Here is a 15017-nt window from a genome sequence, read left to right as displayed (position 1 = left end):
TGACAATTCCACTTTTGTGCACAATATTTCAGTGACAGGTCAATCAATGAGGTGTCTATGAACACACTAAAAATCCCTATGTATTGCAAAGACAAGATTACACTAACTATGTCACCTGCTGAGGCCTCTTTGTGCTCCATACACATAGTGAACACAATGAAACTCCAGTGTGTGGTACCATGGAAAGTATCTTCTACCATTCACAGTAATCTGAAGAGTAAACGTGTAGATGGATTTACATTAATTCAATGGCTGGATGTACCCCAGGCAGCAAATTTCAAGGTGACCACTCACACCACTTAGCAAAATAGTGCCAATTTAAGTGTTCTGCATCAAAATGGAATTGTTAACTCTACTAGCTATTCAAAAACACACAATCTAATAATGAGACTGCATTTTGGTCAGTAAGTAATGAAATAAAGTTGAGTCAGGCACCTGTCTGTCTGTACTTGAGTCTTTATGAAACTTTGAGGAAATCTTGAATGAAACTTTGAAATGAGTGTGGAATTGTTGACAGACATGTTAATTAATAACTATTTTCGAATCCCTACTCCCCATGAGAGTTAAAAATTTATAACGTATAGTAAAGCAAAAGATTAGAAACAGAGCAAAGGAAGAGTAAAACATACAGGTATTGGAGTGAAGGAAATTTGTTTCAAAATATAGGTCAAGAGAGGCACAAGGTGCAGAAGAGGGTTTTGAAGAAAAAATACACAGATATACCAAGAATTCCACAATACTGCTAGTAACCAGCTGTTAGCAATTAATATGTCAAGGTGAGAGCTAACTGAAAAGAAATTACTAGGTGTAAATGAAAAACCAAGACAAATGTGTTTTTTGCTATTAATCATCTTCCTAGTTGATTGGTGACAATCTGAAGACTTCAGGCTACTATAATTTTGTGTTCAGCCACTGCCAGTCTTAGAGATTAAATAATGTTATGTGCAGCAGCATTATTTTACCACTTGTCAAATGTTGTGTGTGATTTTACTAATCTATGTTTGGGGTGTTAGTGCTAGAAAAATTAATGAAGCAGTTCCTGTTCCATAGGGGGTACTAATTTATAATTCCTTGGAGGGAAAATTGCTTCATTCAATTCTCACAAGTGCTACCTCCATCCCTCCCCACATTAGTGCTCAATAAAATACTTACTGACCATGTAATACCTTGGAGAACTGGTGTTATTTCCTGCAACATACTCAGTAATAACATATTACAATGATTAAGACATTCTGGCTGCTGCTGAAATGGGTTTCCTTGGTGAGCCCAACTTTTCATTCCACCTGAGGAAAACATCTTTAGGAAGGGGAGAGTGTGTCTACCTCCCAGGAAACTGTCCTACACAGATAGACACAAAATGTTGGGTTCATCAAGTAAATACAGATGACAGCAGCATAACAGGCTGGAAAATCTAAATTATTTGTTTGTTGCAACCTCCATAGGTTGCTTAGTTGAAAGATTTAATTTATTTTTATTTAAATATATTATTAAACATAGGTTTAGATATATTAAGGGGAATTGCATTAATGATGTTTACTATGCTTTTCTGACTTGTATCACACTACAGAAGAAGTGAAGCCAACAAATGCAGTACCTCCAACAAGAGCAACGAAACCACCAGCAAGGACAAGAACTCCAGCAAATGCTGCTCCAACGGCTCGTCCAACTATTTATGGACCAACTGTTATCAGTCCTGTAAGCAGAACAACAGCAGCTGCTATATCTACTAGTGGCTATGAGGTTAACTTGGCCAACACTCCTCAGCCTGATGCTTCACGTCCACAGGACAATGAAGTTCCAGACAGTGTAAATATCAAGAGCAGCTTGCCAGATGCTGACATTGCCCACTCTGTAATTGAGGAGAAACGTGAAACAGTGGGAGCCAGACTTAACCTTGGTAAGTATGCTGTAAGTTTGTTATGGTGTGTGGCCATGTTGAGAGCTATCACAAAACATATATGACAAATATGTGAGCAATTTGTTAATGAAGCAAACAGGTTTCCTGAAAAAGTTCACAAAAATCAAAATTAACTAAACAAGAATGTTGTTTAACACTTAAACAAGGTGCAATTTCATTAATACATTTATTTCACAAAGATGGAAAAATATCCATTGAACACAAACAACTATTACTATATTTTCAAATTTATAAAAGCACTTCCCACACAACACAAGTTTTTTGTGGTGTTTGTAATCCCAGTATGAAGTACTTGTAATCCCAGTACAAATATTCATTAATTACATATAAGATTCAAATTTTTATCTAACATATACTCTTTATAACAATACCAGAGAAGGAAAGTTGCTACTCACCATAAAGCAGAGTTGCTGAGCTGTGATAGGCACAACAAAAAGATTCACACAATTATAGCTTTCAGCCACTAAGGCCTTTGTCAGGAGTAGACAAACATACACACACGCACACACACACTCATGCAAACACCACTTCCACACATGTATGTAGTCTCAGAGAACTGAAACAACACTGCAAGCAGCAGCATCAGTGCGTGGTGGAAGTGGTGACTGGGTGTGGGTAAGGAGGAGGCTGGGGTGGGGAGGGGGAGGGATAGTATGGCAGGAGTGGCAGACAGTGAAGTGTTGCATTTTAGATAGAGGGCAGGAGAGAAGGTTCGGAAGGGGGAGGGGATAAGTAGCGGAAAGGAGAGAAATAAAAAGAAATTATAAGACTGGGTGTGGTGGTGAAATGGCGGCGGTGTAGTGCTGGAATGGGAACAGGACCTACACCATATACTTGTCCATCCTTACATAGCCCCTGCTCCCAATCCCTTACCTCATGGCTCATACCCCTGTAATAGACCTAGATGCAAAACCTGTCCCATACATCCTCCTACGACCACCTACTCCAGTCCGGTCACTAACATCACCTATCCCATCAAAGGCAGGGCTACCTGTGAAACTAGTCATGTGATTTACAAGCTAAGCTGCAACCACTGTCTGCATTCTATGTAGGCATGACAATCAACAAGCTGTCTGTCCACATGAACAGCCACCGACAAACTGTGACCAAAAAACAAGTGGACCACCCTGTTGCTGAACACGCTGCCAAACGTGACCTCTCTCATCTCAATGACTGCTTCACAGCCTGTGCCATATGGATCTTTCCCACCAACACCAGCTTTTCTGAATTGAGCAGGTGGGAACTTTCCCTGCAATACATCCTACGTTCCCGAAACCCTCCTGGCCTCAACCTTTGTTGGTCACTGTCCTCACCCATCCAGCCCCCTCCCTGTTCCCATTCCAGCACTACACAGCCATCATTTCACCGCCACACCCAGTCTTTTAATTTCTTTTTGTTTCTCTCCTTTCTGCTACTTATGCCCTCCCCCATTAGCACCTTCTCTCCTGCCCTCCATCTAAACTGTAACACTTCACTGTCTGCCACTCGCACCATACTATCCCTCCCCTTCCCTGCCCCAGCCTCCTCCTTACCCACACCCAGTTGACACTCCCATCATGCACTCGTGCTGCTGCTTGCACTGTTGTTTCAGTTCTCTGAGACTGCAGATGTGTGTGTGTGTGTGTGTGTGTGCGGGGCGCGCGCGCGCGAGCGCTGCTGACAAAGTTCTTAATGGCCAAAAGCTATAATTGTGCGTGTGAATCTTTTTGTTGTGCCTATCGCGACTCAGCACCTCCGCTATATGGTGAGTAGCAACCTTCCTTCTGTGGTATTGTTACATTCCATCCTGGATTTTCCATTGTTTGAAATACTCTTTATAATGATCTTCTGTTCACCAAATGGAACATTGTACAGTTCAAAGCCTTATGCATGGAAGGATAAGGTGTTTCCCACCAGCAGGCATTTCCATGTCAGGAAATGAGGATGGTATTTACTGCAAATGGACACTTTGGTGAAATGTGCCAAGAAACATGGCCACAGGATCAATACAGATGCCACCCTCAAGGGAGATGCCAGGAACTATGGTGGACAGTGGTTGGCTACAAATGTGGTGTAGTTTAATCTGCACTTGAGAGGTATGGAGTGTGGGGTGTTCCCCAAAACTCCTGATTTTTTTTTGTTGAAGCCAAGCCTTTCCTCAAAGTCTCTTGAATGCCATTAAATGTTTCATAAAGAGATCCCACTCATCTCTTTGAAATGCCCTCTGATGCTCTCTGGTAGCTGCACCTATCCTACAGACCACATGGCACCAGCATATGTCAGGAATAGCCTGAAGAATTTGGTATTGTTGCTTCCTCAGCATTTATAATCATGTCAATAGCACCTTGGGCACTCCTTTGGTAGAGGTCGCTGTGGATGAACCACTGGGTTAAGGGTGAGAAGCTCAGGATGCACACTATAATATCTATGACTGAGTATGTTCCTCAGGTCATACTGGTATGTTTTGTAGCTCCAGTATGAAGGAGGTGGGCTTGCAGTTCTGAAATTAGCTGCTCTGTTACTTGGTCCCTGCTCGAAGTGGATTGACAGTCTCATAGAAGATAGTGGGCATTGAAGTCCACCAGTAAGAGAAAGGGTGGAGGCAGCTGTTCGACTAGCTCTAACGACTCGTGATATGGTATAGATTTGTCTGGGAGTAGATAGATATTACATACTGTTATATGAACTGCCTGGCACACACGAACAGCCACAGCTTCTCCAGTCAGCACTAAATTAGTGTCCCTTGATGCCTCAGAATGTATCCTAACAACTGATCCCTTCTTCTCATCAGGTTGTGCCACAAATTTCTCTTCTTCCCAATTCTCGTGATCTACGCACCCAATCTTCAGCATTCTTCTGTAGCACATATTTCAAAAGCTTCTATTCTCTTCTTGTCTACACTGTTTATCAATCATGTTTCACTTCTATACATGGCTACATTCAAACAAATACGTTCAGAAAGAACTTACTGACACTAAAATCTATATGCAATATTAACATATTTCTCTTTTTCAGAAACACTTTTCTTGCCATTTCCAGTCAACATTTTATATCCTCTCTACTGTGACCATCATCAATTATTTTGCTGCTCACATATTACTTGAAGTGTCTCATTTCCTAATCTAATTCCCTCAGCATCATCTGATTTAATTAGGCTATATTCCATTATCCTCATTTTGCTTTTGTTGATGTTCATCTTACCTGTATATCCTCCTTTCAAGACACTGTCCATTCTGCTCAACTGCTCTTCCAAGTCCTTTGCTGTCTCTGACATAATTACAGTCTCATTGCCAAACATCAAACCTCAAAGTTTTTATTTCTTCTCCCTGGACTTTAATTCCTACTCCCAATTTTTCTTTTGTTACCTTTACTGCTTGCTCAATATACAGATTGAATAACATTGGAGGGGGGGGGGGGGGGTTAGGCTATAACCTTGTTTCTCCCTTCACAACCATTGCTTCCTTTCCTGTCCCTGAACTCTTATAACTGCCATCTGGTTTCTGTACAAACTGTAAACAGTTTTTCACTTCTGTATTTTACCCCTGCCACCTTTAGAATTTGAAACAGAGTATTTCAATCAGCATTGTCAAAAGCCTTCTCTAAGTCTACAGAAGCTATAAATGTAGGTTTACCTTTCCTTAACTTATCTTCTATGAGAATTCATACTGTCAGTATTGCCTCGTGTGTACCTACATTTTTCCGGAATCCAAATTGATCTTTTCCTGAGATCGGCTTCTATCAGTTTTTGCATTCTTCTGTAAAGAGTTACTGTTAGTATTTTGCAGCCATGGCTTATTAAACTGATAGTTCAGTAATTTTCACACCTGTCAGCACCTGTGTCTTTGGAATTGGAATTATTACAGTCTTCTTGAAGTCTGATGGTATTTTACCTGTCTCATATATCTTGCACACAAGATGGAAGAGTTTTGTCATGGATGGATTTTCCAAGGCTATGAGTAGTTATGCCAGAATGTTGTCTACTCCTGGGGTGTAATTTTGACTTAGGTCTTTCAGTACTCTGTCAAATTCTTCATGCAGCATCAAATCGCCCATCTCATCTTCATCTATATCCTCTTCCATTTCCATAATATTGCCCTCAAGTACATCTCCATTATATAGACCCTCTATGCATTCCGTCCTCCTTTCTGCTTTCCTTCTTTGCTTTGGATTGGTTTTCGGTATGATCTCTTGATATTCATACCGATGGTTCTCTTTTCTTCAAAGGCCTCTTTAATTTTCCTGTAAGCAGCATCTATCTTACCCCTAGTGATGTATGCTTCTACATCCTTACATTTGTCCTCTAGTCATTCCTACTTAGCCATTTTACACCTGTCAATCTCATTATGTACATGTTTGTGTTCCCTTTCACCTGCTTCATTTACTGCATTTTTATATTTTCTCCTTTCATCAATTAAATTCAATATCTCTTGTGTTACCGAAGCATTTCTACTAGCACTCTTCTTTTTACCTACATGATCCTCCGCTGCCTTCATTATTTCATTTCTCACATTACCAATTCTTCTTCTGCTGTATTCCTTTCACCTGTTCTTGTCAATCATTCCCTAATGCTCCCTCTAAAATTCTCCACAACTTCTGGTTCTTTCAGTTGATCCAGGTATCATCCCCTTAAATTCCTATTTTTTTGCAGTTTTTTCAATTTTAATCTACAGTTCGTAACCAGTAAATTGTGGTTAGGATGCAGTTTTTCCATCTGTTTGTAGCATTAGGTCCCTATGGAAGATGACACCTCGAATCTTTTTGAGTTCACTATGAGGAGAGATGGTAACTGTTATACCCAAAAGCTTTTCACAGGTTTCAAGTGCCTGTGATTAGTTAGCATCCAACATTTTGACCAAAAAGATCCATATCTTCTCTCAACAAAAAACAGTGGCTTTGCCATGGGAAAAGGTTCTCCATCATATCTGGTGCTTACCAAGAACTAGGCAAACTGTTGACCTCCCAGGCAGCCATGTTGGCATGGCCACCAGTATGAGTGAGTTTGATCTAATTCACTGCTGATCACCCAAGCTGATGCCAGTCACTCTGACAGGAGGCTCTCCTTATGGGTGCTAACCTGGCACAGCACAGACTACCTGTCATAGTATCTGTTGCCCAGACTCTCGATGGTCTGGATTATACAGGCGCCTACTCCTCATCATACTTAAGATGGTTACAGCTCAGGCATCATCAGTGTGATCCCTATGTTGTCAGGTACCTACAATCATGATGGTACACAATGACCTCCCCATGGAGGACTGGCTGCATGCTGGATTCTGGGTGTAAACATAAATCCACTCTAATAGTGGGTGCAAAACATTACAGTGCATGCTGAATAGATTCTCCACCATGTAAGGTGCCTTTCCTCAAATGGCCCACACTTCTGGGAAATTTAGAAAGGAGCAGGACAAACTCTAAAAGATTAGTGGAAGTAATGAAGCCTAAAAGACTGAGGGAAATATTGTGAAAGGAGCTAAAACTGACAGGTATCCTCGATGTAAAAGCATCACTAAATACAAAACTCCTTTTGCATCTTATGATGGGCAAGGAATAATCATGGGTCTATTCTAGCCCCGATACCCTCGGGGGAGGGGCAGGGGAAGGGGGAGAGGCAAATTCTGGAAACATATTTTGTACTCTACCTCTAAACATTGTTTTGAAATAACTCAACAGTTTCTTGAGGTGATGGAAAAGCCCATGTGCTTTTTGTTTGACATAAAGCAACAAAAATAAATCATTTGGAGACATATCACATGAATACGGACACTGGGACAAAACTTCAAGGTTTTGCACACCTGATAACAAACTGCTTGCTGTGCGACAGTTGGCATCGGTATTATGAAAGATAGATACAATCTTTTTGGTTTTCTTCCATATTTCCCTAATTACCTGTGGCAAACAAATTATTATATACCATTCAGCATTACCGGTTCTTTGATAATTTGTGGTAAGGACATGTTTCAAGCATGGGTATATAGTCTATACCAATGTCGCAACATGTCCAATGTAACCTTGGTTGGTTTCGGTTTATTTTGGAATACACCAAATAGTTGACTGCCGCTTGGTTTCCACCTCATACAACTACACGCAAATTTAGCCTCCTGCTACGACGTTTATACAGACATCTCAAGTACTCAACCAAATTTTTTGAGCCCTCTTTTACACCAATTGAGACTAGTCTTTTTTTGAGCTTCAGTCAAACTGCATGCAATCCTTCAGGAACTGTTACTTTTGACAGCTAAATTTTCATGTCAAATTGAATGTACTTCAGTCTTCCATTTTTCCAGATGCCTCTATCTCACTGTAAGTCATATGTCGTTCATCTCTAATAATGTTGCGCACAACGCTGAATTTGGCTGACCTTCAGGGACTTCATTGCTAACAGTAACACAATTGCAAAAAATTCTGCAAACAAATTGCAAACAGTCTTTTCTGAATATGACTGATTATCAAAACTTTTAACACACCAATTCAAAGCATTCTGAGTTGGGCCTCAACAAAAATTTTATTAGAATATTCAACAAAAACATTCACATGAAATTTCCATTTTTTTCACAACACTACTTTCTACTCACCGTAAATTAACTATTTGTCCAATTTATGATCTGGGATTTTTTAAAACTGTAACAGGTGACAAATCTTAAAACCATAGCAACAGGATATCTCAAGTTCTCCATGTGGTGGTCATTTACAAAAATTGAAGGGCTACCCTCATAATTTTTCCCAGGTAGCTTTTTTTGTTTGATTTGATTGCTGAGAAGGAAAAAATCTACAGATTTTGTTCCAGCACACATATATTGTGAAATCACACACTAGTTTTATTTGCAATAATTACCCAGATGTTATAAGGTTTCTTAAGGAATGTACTGTAGCATCACCAGGCAATATAGAATGTAAACTTCACACACATGAATATGAAGGATTGTAAGTCTTCTGTAATAGTTCTGCAAAGTTTTAATTAACAAACAAATGCACACTTGTACTTGAATTTTTCACAGTTAAACTATAGGATTTAGCAAATAATTCTATACATAATTATTATGCACTGTATTTGAGAGGAGTAAGATTCAAATTTCCGTGCCTCCATCCAGATTCAGAGCACTTCATCCAAAAGATATGAATCCTGGTTTGAATACTATGGTCAGGCTTCTCGCATAAGTCAGAAGTATCCACAACAATAATAGAAGACCATATGTAGTGAACAGTGATTTATTCATCAGTAACATAACTTATTAATCATAAATAAGGGAACAGGACACACATCAAGAATTAGGAATACAATTCACTTGCATAAAATTATAAACAACAAGGTGAACAGCAGTCTAAAGTCAATATTCTTTCATGAGTATAAAGTCAGTTTTACATATTAATGCTAATTATCAATGATTTCTTGATTAAATAATCAGACCATGCTTCTTGAACTCTTCCTTTGAGTAGAAACATTTCTGTAGCAAGGTCATACAGCTTCTTTTTCAGTAGTCTTAACTTCATGCTCATCTTTACCCTAGTGAAGATTTTCATTTGTATACATTGGGAAGTCTGTTAGTTGAACAGGAATCAGAAAATTATCTTTATTCTTTGTGTTATGCAAATGATCAAAATGAATTTCAATGGATAAGTCTGGAATGCTGTATAAAAATAAATGCATAGGGAGGGGACTGGTAAAAGTTCCAGTTTTAAATAAAGGATAAAATGATTCTGTCACTTCAATAGTGTGACAACTTTTTTTACCTATTCCATTTTTGATTGATGGTAGTACGGATCAAAACTAGAAAAAAATTACCTGTAAACACTGGCTCTAAAATGCGCATCTTGAGAACTACAAGCACTTGTTCAGTAGAAAAGATGGTTTTCTCAGTAGTGTAGGTGAACAAGATCTAAGGTATCAATTTCACTGGATATTTTTTCATGTTTTCATCCATACTACCACCTCTCAAAATATGGAACAATTTTTATTTTATTTTATAGTGCACTAAAATACTAGAATTGTCCCGCATCTTTGACTGCATGAACATTTGTTATCTGCATTTTTGTGGCATAAACATTTAAGAAATGAAAGAATCCTTCATATTATTATTATTATTATTATTTTCGATTATTCCTATTTAAGAGAGCGTTTAACTTGAATTCCTTTATGATGAATGTTTATGTTTTTTCTGAGCCCAAATTTTCTTCATCTGTTCACTTTGTTGTGGTGTCAAATTTATGTTTTTTGATGATATTATTATTATTATTATTAATTACAATGTAAGTCTGTAAGACTAAAGCCATCAGCAAATTTTGAAACTAAGATTATGTTAACGATGCACAAGGCAGGACTGTTTTTGCACATACTATGTGGACCTGAATAGTTTCAGAAATAACGCACTAAGCAAACCATATTTCAAATTTTGAAGTATTAATCCTTTGATCAGTTCAGTTCTCTTTCAACACTCTTTCATACTTTCCTTTTATTTCTTATATTTTTCTCTGTTCAAGCCCTCACTCTGTTACATGTATTTCACTTCTGAATTTTTGTGTGATTAGAGATCTGTAATTTGAATCTTAAATATTGAGCGCCAATGTTTTTTTATTACTTTGTTTTCCTGCATGTCTTTCCTGGCAGTCAACCATTTATAATTCTTTACTTGATTCCGTGTTATTTTGGTTTCTCCTCTGAGTAAGTATGAAAGTAACAGATTCAACACATAGTCCCCTTCCTCCCCATTTGTCTATTTGCTCTATTCTTGACTGTTCTGATTCCATCAATTAGTAAGTAATGCATAGACCAATTTTTTGATCGATTTTCTGTATGGCGTTACAAAAAAAAAAAAAAAAAAAAAAAAAAAAAAAAAAAAAAAAAAAAACCTTTACCTATTTGGAGCAATCAAGTGTACATTAACAGAGAGAAGTAACTACAGTTAATTATATCAGATACCTATACTGACATGTAAAACATCTACAAACAAATGTACTTGCTTGACTTGCCAAACAAACAATGTATTTTTACACACACACAGAGGGAGACTATATATAATACAAAGAAACTTCCACATGGGAAAAATATATGAAAAACAAAGATTCCAAGACTTACCAAGCGGGAAAGTGCCGGTAGACAGGCACAATAAAATAACACACAAACACACGCACAAAATTTCTAGCTTTCGCAACCAACGATTGCTTCTTCAGGAAAGAGGGAAGGAGAGGGAAAGACGAAAGGATGTGGGTTTTAAGGGAGAGGGTAAGGAATCATTCCAATCCCGGGAGCAGAAAGACTTACTTCAGGGGGGAAAAGGGATAGGTATATACTCGCGCGCGCCCGCGCGCCCACGCGCCCACACACACACACACACACACACACACAAGCAGACATATTTAAAGGCCTTTAAATATGTCTGCTTGTGTGTGTGTGTGTGTGTGTGTGTGTGTGTGTGTGTGTGTGTGCACACGAGTATATACCTATCCTTTTTTCCCCCTAAGGTAAGTCTTTCCGCTCCCAGGATTGGAATGACTCCTTACCCTCTCTCTTAAAACCCACATCCTTTCGTCTTTCCCTCTCCTTCCCTCTTTCCTGAAGAAGCAATCGTTGGTTGCGAAAGCTAGAAATTTTGTGTGTTATTTTATTGTGCCTGTCTACCGGCGCTTTCCCGCTTGGTAAGTCTTTGTTTTTAATATATTTTTCCAATGTGGAACTTACTTTATATATATGAGAGAGAAAGAGAGAGAGACTTTTAATTGTGTTTTTATTTTACAGGTGCCATAATAGCCCTTGGTGTATTTGGTGGTTTTGTATTTTTAGCAGCAGTTGTTACTACTATAGTCATCCTTGTAAGAAGGTATGTTATTTTCTTTTGAATTACAGCTATTTTGTGTGCTTGAAAATCTTTCATGTTTTCCATACCACATCCTAATTTTCGAACATAAATATTTTCAGATTTTCTTCCATTTAAAATAAGTAATAATTGCATTACTCTAGCATTATAGTCAACATTTCTGTAATCAAAATTAACTCTTTGTTGCTGTTGATATGGCTGTATTTATAAATTATCTTGGTTGGGGCTTTAGTATCTTAATGTCTTAAACTATGGACTCATACTGTCTTTCTTATGACTTATGTCCTCTCGTGAATTATCTCCACTAAACTACAATCTAAGTATACTTTTTATCAAATCACTTCACTTTTAAATTTAACTTATGAGATTCTGCCATCTTCTGTAGTACTAATACATACCATTTTTCTTTACATTCTTTATAAACAAAATGCTGATAAAGCTTGGTGCAGTAAATCACATCTTGTAAACTATAAAGGAATATGATCACATAACCTTACATTAATTACTACTACTTCTACTTTCCAATGTATTTGACTGTCAATCAGTTTTAAGTGCTTTCTTCATTACACCTTGCTTTCATAAGCTTTTATTGGTTTGTTTTTGTATTCTGTCTTCTGCATAATGCATATTGACACAAAAGAAACTGGGCACTTGGAATGGAAATGGCAAGTAGGTCAGCTTGCTTTTAACAAGATAATGTAAAGATGATACATCTCAGCACTAGGTTTGAGTCAGCAACAAAAATATTTTGTATGCTTATTACATTATTCGCTTCACTTCTGGTCTCCCACATTCTTCTCTTGCACCCCCTCTCAAAAATTCTAGTATTTTTCTATGTTCCCCATTTTACTCCATGCCAAGACAGAAATGTTATAGTTTCTGTACACTCTTGTCTATTGCATTGGTTTCACAGAAAGGAGTTATTTTCCTATCATAAGGGCAATAAAGGCACCCAGTTTCTATGTTGCCTATTTTCTTTGTTTTAATCAGTTTTGTTAAAACAGTGGCAGAATTTCTGTATCCATTTACGAACGTTTTGTTTTCTGCATCTCATCATAGCCATAAGCATGATCATGACTACACTCCAATCCATCATTTCTTTTACTTCATTCTTATTTCAATTTCATTTTGTTAAATATTAAATATAAGAATATTAATTTTTCTAGGATTTTCAAAATCCAGTGTCTCCCTGCCTGTCTTATCACCATCACCTACCAACTAACCTTAGGCCCTTATTATTGTTCTAGTGGCAAGAAAAATACTCTCCCTCCTGCACGAACTATGCCGTCTAGATGGTACACACTCCTCGCTCTGCCTTTTCCCGATCAGCAGGTGGGACGACGTGAATTCTCTCGTGGCTATCGCAACCGTGCTGGCTATTTCTCAAACCCAATATAAGTGCAGCAGCTAGCAACTTCTTGTGCCTGTTAAGTGAGGTACAGTACAAGCACTTTTTTCAGCTATTCTGCCTGTCTGCACTTACCCTTTATATTGCACATTTCATGTGCCACTTTTCATTGGTGTAGGCCTTTTTATTGTGGCCGTATATACTAAAGAAGTTCGCTTTCCCACTATTTTCAGAAACCCCAATGTTCAGATTCAAAAGTTAGTGCTTAGATTGCTTGGAATCACTTACTACTCACATATCACAAGGACAGCCATTATGAGTGCCTGTCCTGGAATGACAGAAGTTATAGTTTGGTGCACTGTGCTGGAGTGGTCAGGTGGTGGGGTGGGGGCAGGGGGAGGATCTATAAGGGAGAAGCAGTGGGGTTACAAGGAGGACAGTGTAGAAATATCACAAAAGAATTCATGACTAGCAGTTGTTAAAGTTTGGATAAACTTGTAGTAGGTTGCTGAAAGCATAGACAGATAATAGTAAGGTCTGAACCCTTTTCTGTATGTAGCACAGTAAAGGAGTGTGTCTTCTCTTTTGAAAAAAATGGTTTCTTGCTTCCAGAGACATTCTCAATCCAATTTTAATGAGTGGATAATATAAAACACCAACATACCTCGCTAGGGAATAAGAAGGGTTTATTTTCTTATGATTGGGGTGGGGGTGGAGAACATTTTTTCCAATCTTGGATGAGCTATGAGGGTGCCAAGAATTTGGCAAGCTTAATTCTTTTGCTTTTATGGATGCTTCACAATTGAACGCTTGTGTTTAATTAAGGGATGACACTTTCTACTCTGTTTTTCTGAATGGAATTACAGAACATGTGAATTTCATCATAAAGACATTACCATTATTTTTATATTATACTGTGAAAGTAACACATTCCAGAAATAAAATCAGTCTAAGTCCAATTTAATGAACAAAATCCCTGAGTTATTTTAGAAATTGTACTGGCAGTAACACACCAAACAACACTCATTGGAATCTCTTTACTTCTTAGCTTTGAAACTTATCAAGGAAAAGAGATTTCAAGTTACATGGTAAAAATTAATTGGTCTATTTACCCCTCAGTACCACTTCTACCAGAAACCTCATATCTTATCTGAATTACTGCTGGTTTTATTTTCATGTTACAGAAGTACACTGTCTGCAAAACTATCACTGACCTATTGCTCTAGTATGCTGGATGTAAGGAAACTATTCCAGGACACCTTAAAAAAGTTGTGAATGTCTGTACTTAGCTGCATGTCAACTGTGGTTTTTTTTTTTTTCTGGTCATGCCTTTCTCACACACACTTCAGTCTTCTAAAATTAAAATTAAAATCAATGTCGAAACTACATATGAAGATAAAACATGGTATTCAATATAAAACATAATCCACTGCATGGATGTAGCTTTGTTGAATCCCATTTAATCTTCCTCTTCTCCTTCTCCTCCTCCTCCTCCTTCTTCTTCTTCCACTTTATAGAGTAGGCTTACGGCATGTTCCATCTTTGCTGAAGCCATCTGTTCCTCCCACTTAGTTGTGTTTGTAATTATATTTTCTGACATGACACACAACAATAAATAAATAAGTAAAGGGCAACAGAGTTTCAACATCCCACTGACAATGAGGTCCTTACACATTCTTGGATTGGCTAGGGCTGGAAAAGAGATTTGGAAGTGCCCTTCTGAAAGAACATATCTTGGCATTTGCCTTAAGCAATAAATGGAAACCATAGAAAACCTACATTTTCATAACTGGATGAGGACTTGAACCACACTTCTTCCAACTATGAGCATAGTAACTGCTCTCAAAAGAACAGATACCATTGATGACCATGCAGCTTCTCTACAATAAATGATAATTAATGGAAACCCTCAGCTACCGACAGGTTTGGTTCATATACCTCGATGGGGACAGCTGAAAATGAC

General features: G+C 38.0%; 1 protein-coding gene across 2 annotated transcripts in view; it reads left to right on the top strand.

The window, feature by feature from the left end:
- The window catches only part of LOC126267256 (uncharacterized), a 250102-nt gene that overhangs the window by 231921 nt on the left and 3164 nt on the right, over nt 1–15017 (top strand). Inside the window, exons 10-12 of one of the 2 annotated variants that reach the window (XM_049972317.1) lie at nt 1568–1897; nt 11628–11709; nt 12954–13142. In XM_049972317.1, the coding sequence (XP_049828274.1) occupies nt 1568–1897; nt 11628–11709; nt 12954–13104 (563 nt within the window). In that variant the 3' untranslated portion in view covers nt 13105–13142. The remainder of the gene's footprint in view (nt 1–1567; nt 1898–11627; nt 11710–12953; nt 13143–15017) is intronic. The other variant, XM_049972306.1, reaches the window with a different exon arrangement.

This window comes from Schistocerca gregaria, chromosome 1, assembly GCF_023897955.1.
Source record: "Schistocerca gregaria isolate iqSchGreg1 chromosome 1, iqSchGreg1.2, whole genome shotgun sequence".
Taxonomy (NCBI): Eukaryota; Metazoa; Arthropoda; class Insecta; order Orthoptera; family Acrididae; genus Schistocerca; species Schistocerca gregaria.
This window is presented reverse-complemented; position numbering and strand designations above follow the sequence as displayed.